Source organism: Xiphophorus hellerii, chromosome 18 (genome assembly GCF_003331165.1).
Source record: "Xiphophorus hellerii strain 12219 chromosome 18, Xiphophorus_hellerii-4.1, whole genome shotgun sequence".
Lineage (NCBI taxonomy): Eukaryota > Metazoa > Chordata > Actinopteri > Cyprinodontiformes > Poeciliidae > Xiphophorus > Xiphophorus hellerii.
The window spans coordinates 8,365,950-8,378,041 of NC_045689.1; the positions used below are offsets into that span (position 1 = coordinate 8,365,950).

Below are 12,092 nucleotides of genomic sequence, written 5' to 3' on the forward strand. Positions count from 1 at the left end.
TATATATATATATATATATATATATATATATATATATATATATATATATATATATATATATACAGTATGTATATATACAGTATGTATATATATAGTGTATATTTAGACTGTGAGTTCAAGGTAGAGCAGATGAAATCAAGTATTGTAAATTAAAAAAACATTTAGTTTTCAAATAAAATTAGGCTAGTTATATTTTCCATGGTGCAATTTTTTAGGTAAAAAAAACAAAACAACAAAAAACCAAGAATCAAATCAATGTTTCTGATTAGTTGGTTGATGAATGTGGTGGCAGCATCAAGCTGAATGACGAAATGTTTTCATTAGGGTCACCTGAAGCAAGATGTAGCTGAAGTTGAAGGAAGAAAATCTGCAAAACACTTTATCCAATAGCAGAGGTTACCTTCCAACAGATCATACAGTCATAGCTGTCATAGAATAGTATAACATGGCAATATCCAGACCTAACCCCACTTAAACATCTGTGGCAAGATTTGATAATTGCTATTCAAAAATACTCTTTATTCAGTCTGGAATGTTTTTTGCCTACGTTAAAAAACAATGGAAGCTTTTAAATGGTAGATAAAAAAAATTCTCAGGCAACATGTTAGCTGAGCCCCATAATGATCAAGAGCAAGAAATGTTAAAAGGGTATGTTCTAAATGGATCAAAAGTGCAGTGCAGTTGTGATGCACATAATGATTCATCAAAAAAGCCCCTTTTGCAACATCTGGACAACATAACGTCTTTTTGATCTCTCTCTATTTCTCTCTCTCTCTTTGTCAGTCTCTCTCTTTCTCTCTCTCTCTGTTTGCCTCTCCCATTCTCTCTCTCTTTTTTCTTTCTCTCTCCAGCTCTCTCTTTCAGAATAGAATAGAATTGAATTGTACCATATTGCACAAAGAAATTAGGACAACCCATTTACCAAATACTTTCATATTTCACTGGATCTCAGGAAATGGTGGATTCAAACATCCAAACGCAATGAGAAATCTTAAACGAGAAGCAGCAGCATAAAAAAAGAAGCTGATTTATTATGCAACTATGTTTTTTTTGCTAGGTTTGCATTCTATTCCTCCCCTTATGAATCACAGCATCAGCACAGCAACTTATTCTTAAAAATGTATATATATTCCTAAATAAGGATATTCAAGTAATTTCGACTACCCTTATTTTGCACTAAAATGCTCGGTAGATAGATAGATAGATAGATAGATAGATAGATAGATAGATAGATAGATAGATAGATAGATAGATAGATAGATAGATAGATAGATAGATAGATAGATAGATAGATAGATAGATAGATAGATAGATAGATAGATAGATAGATAGAGTTAGTAACTACAAATTTCAAGGCATCCGTGGAGTCTGCTGACATCTTGTGGATAATATTAGGTATTACAATCTCAACTGTGTTCGAATAACCTATTCTGTCACTAGAGGGTTTAGTAGATTTTATTTCGCTCATTCTGAGTTTGAGGCTTTACGAGAATATATAAACAGAAAACATATACTAACTTTCTGTTCCGAACCTTTGTAGTCATGTCTAAATTGATTCCATGTTACTTTCAGAGAGCGTCTCATTTCTGTCTTCTGTCATTGATATCAGTCTCTTGACGCGCTTACGTAGGGTGTGCGCCACATCTTCAGGGCTCAAGGGAGACGGAAGTTCAGCACGGAGCACCGACGTTAGCTCGTTTCTTCGGGCTGTGTGAGAGCTCTGTTAACCTTTCCTGGAAAGTGGGGTGAACAGTTTTACCTGAGTGGTTCTTGTGGGGACAAAAAGTAAAGTAACGCTTCGATTAACAAATAACACCGTCTTACCTGTCATACTCTAAATCCGAGTTAAGGTGACTACAGAACAGGTGAGTGTGAAATATAAAGGTATGTACTGGCTGAATTACACCCAGTAAGAGTAATTCTCTTACTGGGTGCTTTTCTTTTTCTGCTCTAAAGTTACATGGGCTCTAGGGTTTGTGACTCTTTTTTATGAATTAAAAAAAGATTTGACCCTCAGGTTTGTTTATATGTACACAGGCTTCATCATCATGGCTCCACATCCTGTAATACAGGCACTCATTGACTTTTCAGCAGGAGCAGCAGGTGAGTTCATTATTTTCTTAAACCTTCATTCTGTTAATTAAAGGTATATCAGTCGAATTAGACTACATATTCATGCTTTTTAAGGACCAGTTATGCAGAGATCTACAGTTGGGTGATAGAATGCTAATTTTGGCCACTACAAGTCTGCCTTTTATGATATAGCTGCAAGAAAAAGCACTTGTTGAAAGAAACCAATAAGAGCTCTGATTTGGAGTTTTCTACAAGCCACTACAAAGAGGAAATCTCGGTCCCTAATCACAGTGAAAGGTCGTTTTACAATATATTTACTCCGGAGAGCTGGATACAAATGTGTGCCACACACACTTTTCAGATATTTATTTGCTAAGACATGTTGTTTGTTGATCTGTAATATAGAAGTCCAATATAACACAATTGAACTTGATTATTTCCTAGCCATATTTACATATACTTTAATGGTGAAGTAGAAAATATTTGTTCTGCTTTGTAAAACTTAAACTGTCCTATTTTAGGTGGTACAGCCTGCGTGCTAAGCGGTCAGCCATTTGACACCATCAAGGTGAAGATGCAGACGTTTCCCAGCATGTACCGTGGCTTCATCCACTGCTTCATTTCAAGTTTCAAACAGGTGGGACTCCGTGGTCTCTACAAAGGCACCACACCAGCCCTCCTGGCCAACATCAGTGAGAATGCGGTGCTCTTCTTGAGTTATGGCCTGTGCCAGGACACTGTCCGTCTTTTGTTAAGGATGGATAAAGGAGCAGAGCTCAGGTTTGAAACTGATGAGGATTTCTGTTTCTTTTATTTCAACTAAAAGTTTCACTGTGGACAAATATATTTGTTCATCTGTTTCCCACCCTGTTCTTCAATGAACACTGATCTGCATGTTTTAGCATGCAACACACCACATTCAGATGATAGCAATTCAGTAAAACCCCATTAGTCAGCCATCTATTGAAATCATGTGTGCTAAAGCAGGGGAATGCCTAAAACTTGCAGAGCAGCGTGCCTTGAGGACCAGGGTTGAAAAACACTGTTAGGCCACCACATTAATGTTTTGTAAAGTTTTAAAATCTGTACAATTTGCAGATCTCTTTGAAGAAGTGCTGGTAACAGGATCTTATGGCTTAATGAGCTCCCGCAATTTTTCCAACTTGTAGCAAGCAATATTGATATTTAAGAAACATTTATTTGTTAAGACATTAGGTGCACAATATTTCTGATAATTTTGACTAGAAGTCTAGTTCTGCTCTGGGGTGTACTGTAGGACCTCTGGAGATTATTTTGGAAGAAAGAATTCTTCATGAAATCTAGAACATTCTTAACCCTGTACAGTTTTTGAATAAACTTGGATAATATGAGTTAGAAAAACCTCTTAATTTTTCTTTGGCATTAATAAAGTATTTTTGGACTAATTACTAAAAGAACACTTAACTAAAGTTGATTCTTGTTACCTAACACACATGTGAGAATATAAGCATATTAAATCTTGATTATTCTGTGCAAATTCATAGCAGTCATTTCAACCTTTGCATCAATGTGTACCATTGTGTCTGAGGACTGTCACTCATCTTTATACATTGAAACATTTTCTGTTTGTGTTCAGTGATGTCCAAAAAGCTTCTGCAGGGTCTTTAGCTTCCATCTTCTCCTCCATGGCCATTTGCCCCACAGAGCTGGTGAAATGTCGCCTACAGGCCATGCATGAAATGGAGGAGACTGGAAAAGTTGCAAAAGGACAGCGAAGGTCCGTTTCATCAGAGATGTTGGAATATACAAAGCATTTTCAGTTTTGGCTGATTTCACCTTTCCTTTCTGTATTTGTGGTGGGACATTAGCACCGTCTGGTCTGTGGTTAAGACTGTGCTGAGGACAAATGGTCCTTTGGGTTTCTACCAGGGACTCACCTCAACCATTGTCAGGGAAATACCAGGTTACTTCTGCTTCTTTGGTGCCTACGAAGTATGTCGGACTACATTTGCACACCATATGGGGACAGACAAAGACAGTATAGGTAGGTTCATTTAATTTTAGTTTTGATGTCTGTGCTTAAAGCTACTCTGCAAACTGACATCTTTGTTTGCAGGCATTCTTCCACTTATGTTCAGCGGTGGATTTGGAGGGGCTTGTCTTTGGCTAGTGGTCTATCCAATAGATTGTGTGAAGTCTAGGATTCAAGTCTACTCTTTAGCTGGGAGGCAAGAGGGTTTCATGAAGACCTTCATGGGTATTATACGCACTGAGGGTAAGCTTTGACGATGCAATGTTTGCCTACTTTGACAGCAAATGCAGTTAGCAGTTGTAGAATACTGGGCATGGCTGATAGCTAGCACAGCAATCCCCAATAGAGACAACATCACACGTTTCTCTTGCTGGAGTTATGGAGATACTATATGACAAACACATTCAGTTGTTGCAGTCTAAAATATCAAGATCTAAAATTAAGCCCTAAAGCAATGAGAACCACAAATATTTAACATTGTTAATCATTTTTGCATTTATATACAGCTTTGCTAATATAGCAGATGTTTGAAAATATATTGAAAAATGTCACACATATTCATGTGCAGAATGTCATAAATGCATGTTATCCTAAACAGTAACATAAAACTGCATGCGGCAAAGCTAACTTACAAGTTAAATGAGTGATGAAACTCAAAAACTTGCTGGAGTTGTGAGGATAATGTCTCACTGTAAGACTATTGTACAGGTTTTGCATTTTATAGCCACTGTTTGACTGTTTCTGCCTTACAGGTTTCACGGCTCTGTACTCTGGTTTGACTCCTACCATGATACGCACCTTCCCTGCCAACGGAGCGCTCTTCCTAGCTTATGAGTTCAGCCGTAAATTTATGATGGACACAGTGGGGGCCTGATAGGGATGATACAAAATGTTTGGTCAAAATCATTTTAAATAAAGTTTTAATACAAATATTCATGTCATGGCTTCATATTTTTTACTTGGTATGAACATGTAAAAAAAATTCATCTAATCAATGGATAATTAGAACAAGTGCAATAATTGTTTAACTGTAGCGAAACTGAAGGATCAAAGTGACTGAACAGTTCAATTCTTCAGTTTTCATAAAATGTCAAAACTCTAAAAACGTAAATTCCTCTAATGAAATATTTGCATAGACCTTTTACTTGCAAACTACTGTATGTAAATAGAATAGAAGTACTTTATTCATCCCAGCAGGGAAATTAGTTCTAATGGAAAATAGGAATGCTCTTGTAGCAGGAAAAATATCTTGCATTGTGCATATCCTAAAATTGATGTTTTTTGTTTAAAAATACATCTTTATGTAGCCTTCTCAAGTTACATTTGGGAAAATCTTGGAAGAAGGCAGCCTTTAGGTTAACTAATCATCAAGTGTTAGCGGCTCATCAAAACCTGGAGTTCTGTCATTTAGCTGGTCTTTAACACAATGTCCATAAGATAAACATCATTGGTGATCTTGCCATAATGCCATATCTATAGTATTCGAAGTCCATTCTACATTAAGAAGGATTTTTCTAAAGTTGAAAATCATTTATCATTCATTCCAGGAGTAGACATCACAAAGTTTGATGTGCAGTGCTCAAAGAAATTTCAAAAGACACTCAAACTCTGTCTCAGACTCCACAAGCCTCAGCCATGTCAAAGGTCATAACAGTAAAATGCTAAAAATAAATAAATAAATAAACTGAACTAGTGTGGCTTGTTTAGCAGCCACACTGTGGATAAAACCATGTCCATCTTCTTGACTGCTTTTAGATATGGATGACACCAAAGTGGAGATGTATGCCCGATAATGCACGTTACAAAGTTTAGAGACAATAAAAGCGAATACAGGTTACTGGCAAAAAAACTTAATGTTGATTTGGACTTGTTTTGCAACCAAAGGTCATCGGCATCTTGAAGACTTTGAATTGACTATGTATTTTATTCTAAATTAAAATAATGTGAAGTCTTTATTGTTTAATGAAATTTTACTGTTTGGGGAGTGAAAGGGTTATACATTTTAAGGCAAAATATAATAATTTGAGAACCTTGCTTATGTATTAAAGTGAATCAGTGAATTTATTCTAGTCTAACAGAAATATTTCTCATCAGTCCAAGATAACTAAGTGACATGCTTAGAGTCAACAGGTTTTATTGAATTTCCCATTCAAGTCTTCTTACTTTCTCTGTGAACAATATGAATGTGGTTATCACACCCCTAATGTTGTGAAAAGGCTGTATTTCCTTTTTGCAGTCGATGAAAAAGACATTAGCGAGAAAGTAATAAACTTCTGTAAGTCATTTCTGTGGAAGGACTTAATTTTTTTCTCGTTAAAGTGAAACAAGAGAATGGTCACGCTGTCTCACCACATAAAGCCTCATGTTTCAGGACGTGATTATTTATTCATCATCTGCAGTCAACAAGTGACCGAATCCTGCAAGGGCAAGAAGATAATAGGATACCAAGAGGACTGAATTTGGAGTTCTCAACTGCGGAAAACATGCAAAGGCTGGATGCACTGTGGTTCAGGTTACCACAGCAATAGATTTGTACAAGGCAGGATGAGAGAAATGGATAGACCACACCCCACAGACAGAGGAGGGAAGTAAACAAGTGTGCCGCTGCAGCTCCAAGTGTCAGACTTCTCTCCAATGATCTCAACAACATCCAGCACAGTGGAGATGGTTACTCCACGCAAACTTCAGATCAGTGAAGAAAATGTTGAAGGTAAGTACTTTTTTAAGATCTTCCCATAACCATTATGGATACATGTTGTAGGTTTGAAATGTTCGTTAGCTCCAAATGAGGGGGATAAAATGAATTATTGTTCTGAGGCAAATGTCTGCTTTTATCTTTTTATTGTATTACATGTTTTAAAGTAAGTATTTTTTTACATTGTAATATATGTTATTATTAAATTACGTTTTGATGGCTAGTGTTCTAGATCACCATTCATTGGCTGCTATATTTCTCACTAGCTCTACCCTCACTTACTGAATTGATTTATTTCTTTTCATCCATAAGCCAAATTCACATTCTGTGTTGAAAATTTAGCTGGGATAAGTATGTACATTTTTTCCAGTTATGATTGCACAGAAATGTTAAATGAAGCTATGGAAGTACAATTGTATACAGCACCTCTTATTCTAAATTAATAAGAGATGGGACAGTAAGGAATTTTCCTCTTGCTTAAAATCCGGCCTTGATCATGTTGGCCAGCAAAGAGGTGGAGGTTTTAATCACCAACAGCCACTCTTTTGTCTCCCCTCCACAAAGTACTGTGTTCGAGAGAATAAAAATCACTAAACACTAAAAATCACTAAAATTAGTTAAACAAAAGCAATCAAAACCGTTTATAGCCTAGTTTGACTTAAACTGTCAGATTTTGTTTTCAGCCTAATAAAAAAGTATTTGCTGCCGTTTACAGATTTAATCAGGTTTTGCTTTTTTGTACCCTCTAAATCTTTTAGACCTTTGAACAAATTTTAATATCATACAAAGATAACCCACTTAAATACAAAAATCTAATTTCAATCATGATTTTATTTATCATAAAATCATAAATGGTATCCAAACCAACCTGATCCTATATGAAAAACGTGTTTCCTTTCTTTCAACTGAAAAATTAACTACAAATAAACCTGGTCAATTTGGTCAATTAAACTAGTCAGACCCAGCCCTAGTTAGCACATTACCTGTAAAAGCAAGAAATCATTTGACTAGAACCTGCATGACAACATGAAGTAGGCCTCAAGATATCAAAAAGCAGCATCTTAAGAAATTCAAAAGAGATGAGAAACAAATCCTCCTTGTTGGTGTTACTAGAAATGATGACAGTAATTTACAATGATATATCAGTTGGTTTGCGAAACATCTCTTGATTGAGACAACCTTTAGGTCTTCATAGTTTCCCTGTGAGATTAATTACATCATTAGTTACAAATGAGATGTGTGAATTTACTGCAGCCCTTACGTGACAGCGAGGATGTTCTGTGTTCTCCCACTGGATTGTACTACTTTCTAATCTGCCATCAACAATCTTACTACAAGAGATGTGTGTTTTCATGGCTTATCGAACAGAATCTAACTTTAACAAAGCAGACACTTCCCATTGTACTTTGAACTTCTCTCTCTCCACAGATAAAAATGCAGGGAGGTTGGAATGTTTTGGTTGGCTGCTGGTATTTATATCCCTCCTGTTTATAGCGCTAACCTTCCCAATCACGTTGTTTATGTGTGTCAAGGTAAGAAAATGTTCTTATTTGTTGCTGATCAGGCTGCATGCAACAGACCAAAACAGTGGAGGGTTTCATTGTGAACTGGAAGGAAAATAATACATACACGTCTTCCATTTTACTTTTACAAAAAATAAAAACCTTAGTGTGGCATGCATTTGTTTTTAGTACCCTTTCCTCGGATACCCCTAAATGAAATCTGGTGCAACCAGATAATCCTGTTTTCTCTGAGGATTTTTAGATCAATTCAGTGAACAAAATGTATAAGAAAGAGCAAACAGGGCAAACCGTTGTTGAGAAGTGTAGAGCAGGATTAGATCATAGAACAACACCCAAAAACCTAAACTGACAAGTCAAACAATGAGAGCATTTATCAGAGAAGAAGCCAAGAGGGCCATTGCTAGAGGAGGTGTGGGGATTAACAACTCAGGTTCATGAAAAAATCCAGCTTTTACAAAACAGTGGAAAAACGAAAACAATTGCTGAAAGATGAAGACGAAGAATTTTAGCCTAAATAATAATAAAAAAAACATACATTATCCACAGAGAAAATGTTGTGGCAGCATTAATGAAAGATGGATGGAGCTAAATATAGTATAAAATGCATACTTTTTATTGTAATCTGACAAAATTGTGAAAAAAAGTCTAAGGAATGTGAATGCTTTTACATCCAAGAAGTAAAAACTCTTCCCAGAATAATTTTGCTCTCTACACTGTTTGCTGTCATTGGTGTCCAGATAGTAAAGGAGTATGAGCGAGCGGTCATTTTCAGACTTGGGCGAATCACCGATCGGAAACCTAAAGGACCAGGTTTGTAGTTTTACATGACGGATTGTACACACCAGATCATTCCAGAAACTGATTTTCAGAAAAAAGTTGAACTTGAAACTGATGCAGTTTGATGTTTCTCTCTTTCTAGGCCTATTTTTTGTTTTGCCCTGCACTGATAACTTTGTGAAAGTTGATCTAAGGACTGTGTCTTTTGATATCCCTCCACAAGAGGTCTGTTTTCCTTTTGTACATAAAATGTAAAGCCAGGATGTGTTTCCAATAAACCTTCCAGTGTACTGTTCATTTGTATCTGTATTCTTTCACAGATCCTGACCAAAGACTCGGTCACTGTGTCCGTGGATGGAGTTGTCTACTTCCGCATTCACTGTCCCATCTCAGCTGTGGCCAACGTGTCCAATGCACACTCATCCACACGGCTGCTTGCTCAAACCACTCTGAGGAATGTACTTGGCACCAAAAACCTTTCAGAACTACTGTCTGACAGAGAAGGAATTTCAGTGAGCATGCAGGTTAGATAAAAGACAAGAGACAAATGGTCAATTGTACTGAAATGAAATACAATCCCATGGAAACATAGTGACTGTCTCAACAACGACAAACTATAATATATTAAGATTTGCTACGACTGACCAACAGAAAATAATAATTGTGAGGAGTAAGAAAAATGATATAGAGCAGGTTTTTCAAAATTTTGTTCAAATCTAAATTCATTTTTCATGTTTGCTGTAATCTCAACATAGCTTGTGGCAAACTGCAAAGGGGAGTTTTTTCTTTACACCATTTATTTTTTATTTGTAAAAACTGAATCATTTTCCTTCCACTTCACAACTATTCACTGCTTTGAGTTTGTCTACCACTAAAGTCCCAGTAGAGGGAAATATTTTGTAGTTGCATGCGAAATGTATTGAATGCTAAAATTTCCGAGTATTTATGTAGGTAATAGCAGCCTTAAAAATATCTTTACTCAAAATATTTCGAATAATTTAATCTGAGTTTCTGAAATGAAGCTGAAGGAGTGTTTGTTCTCATACAGGAGGCCCTGGATGAAGCCACCGACTCATGGGGGATCAAGGTGGAGCGTGTGGAGATCAAGGATGTGAAGCTGCCTCAGCAGCTGCAGAGAGCCATGGCTGCAGAGGCGGAGGCCAGTCGGGAGGCCAGGGCTAAAGTGAGAGCAGTAGTGGAAGATTTACTTTCCATATCACACTCTACATCACTAAAAATATATTTTTTAAAAATTGTAGGAAATGGTTGCAAGGCTGGTTATTGTTTGTGTCTGTTTCAGATCATTGCTGCAGAAGGTGAGATGAATGCTTCCCGGGCTCTGAAAGAAGCAGCTCTAGTCATCGATGAAGCCCCATCTGCTCTCCAGCTGCGATACCTGCAGACTCTCAATTCCATCGCCGCAGAGAAGAACTCCACCATCATCTTCCCTCTGCCCATAGACATGATGCAGAGTTTCATGCAGAAAAAGTGATGAACCGTGTAGTCTGCACAATTATTTTCGTCCCAAAGTAAGTTTGCATGTTTCAAATAGGGAGGAAAAAGAGCTACTCGTTAATGCAAATACAAACCAAACACTGTTTTTGTGTACTTATTATGCTTATTGTGATTTAATAATTAAATACAAAGTGCAACATACACAGCCATAGCCTCTCATTATTAACCTCAGCTAAGTTACAGTTTCAGTAGAGGAGAGCGAATGAAGTAGGCAAGAAACAAAAACAATTCACAGCAAACTTATAAAGACATGCTTTCATGGAAACTTCTCTGGAGTATCTGATTACAATCATTTTTAACAACAATCCACAGAAGTAACAACATCCACGTGATGCAGCGACCTCTCTCTGATATTGCATGAAAACTGTAAACAAAAGCTTTTACTCTTATTCATTCATTAAATGTGTACAAGACGGTGTCCACAGGACACAGAGGCAATCAGTGCAATCGGAGTACCTGATGTAGAAAAAGGCAACTTCCACTGTCGGAATACAACAAATCCTCTTCCCAATAAACGTAATTATCTTATCTACCAATAAACGCAGCCACAGCCAAATACCTGCTTTAAACATGTTTACACACTTTACGATAGATGAAATGAATAAATGAAATACTGTAATGCTTAAATCTGCAGTAGGGAGCTATAATAATCAATTAGTTTTTTGCATAACAGATAGACAGATAATCTGGGAAACAATTGAGCTCCTCCGTTTCCTCCCTGTGGTCCTGCAGCTGTCTGCAGTGATACACCGCTTCCAGTCAGAAACAACCAATCAGAGCCAGGACGAGGGTCTTAATTCTGTCAATCAAGCTCGTGTATGCACTGCTCAATGGGAAAGAACTTACTGTTACAGAAAAATCTTTCATCTGTTGTCATCAGTGGCCATGCTAACTAGCCTTAGCTTTCATGGCAGGCTCCAGTGTGATAAACTAGCTGAGAGCAAGGGGAGTGTGTGAGCTGCATGTACACAAGGGTGATTGACAGTGGTAAGACCCTCCTCCTGGTTCTGATTGGTTGTTTCTGACTGAGCGGAGTATTTCTGCAGATGGCAGTAGGACCGCAGGGAGAAGGCAGAAGAGCTCAATTTTTCACAGATTGCCTGTCTCATGTTTTAATAAACATGTAAAAAGCATATTGTTTCTAAAAGTTACTCACTGCAACTTTAAGTAGTGATTTTTTTCTAAGACCTTTTTGAAACATTTCTACCTACTTCTAACATCTAAATGCCTGTGTAAGAGAAATGTTTATTGAGACAGACTTCTGACGGCTGGTTGCCATATGTAAACATGAACGAATAAAATAAATGAAATTTAAATAAAATAAAAACCATGGCAGTTGCTTCCCTTTGATGACTTATGCATTTTCTCAAATCCTGAGCTTAATCAAAACAATGAAAAATGAGGTAAGATTGCATCAGACTTTCATTTCTTGCTTCTAAGTGACTCAGGAAATGTTGCAAAACAGGAACACTGCAGATATGGTGGAGAGACTTTATAA

The 12,092-nt window shown here is 36.9% G+C and overlaps 1 protein-coding gene across 1 annotated transcript; it reads left to right on the forward strand.

Moving 5' to 3' along the window:
• Window positions 1-1,516: 1,516 nt before the first annotated feature.
• On the forward strand, window positions 1,517-11,933 carry slc25a15a (solute carrier family 25 member 15a). The gene is made up of 14 exons (XM_032545667.1): window positions 1,517-1,865; window positions 2,038-2,103; window positions 2,595-2,853; window positions 3,689-3,829; window positions 3,921-4,096; window positions 4,169-4,327; window positions 4,837-4,955; window positions 6,677-6,794; window positions 8,208-8,311; window positions 9,040-9,112; window positions 9,222-9,304; window positions 9,400-9,603; window positions 10,128-10,262; window positions 10,380-11,933. Exons 2-14 carry the CDS (start codon window positions 2,049-2,051, stop codon window positions 10,569-10,571), a joined length of 1,818 nt encoding a protein of 605 aa, XP_032401558.1. The 5' UTR covers window positions 1,517-1,865; window positions 2,038-2,048; the 3' UTR covers window positions 10,572-11,933.
• The last annotated feature ends 159 nt before the right edge of the window (window positions 11,934-12,092 follow it).

Excerpts from the sequence above, each read along its gene's own strand:
- slc25a15a (XM_032545667.1), top strand. The coding sequence starts at position 2,049 with ATGGCTCCACATCCTGTAATACAGGCACTCATTGACTTTTCAGCAGGA. Across the intron at positions 2,854-3,688 it reads GATAAAGGAGCAGAGCTCAG|TGATGTCCAAAAAGCTTCTG; the intron begins GTTTGAAACTGA and ends GTTTGTGTTCAG. Across the intron at positions 9,305-9,399 it reads TTGATATCCCTCCACAAGAG|ATCCTGACCAAAGACTCGGT; the intron begins GTCTGTTTTCCT and ends ATTCTTTCACAG.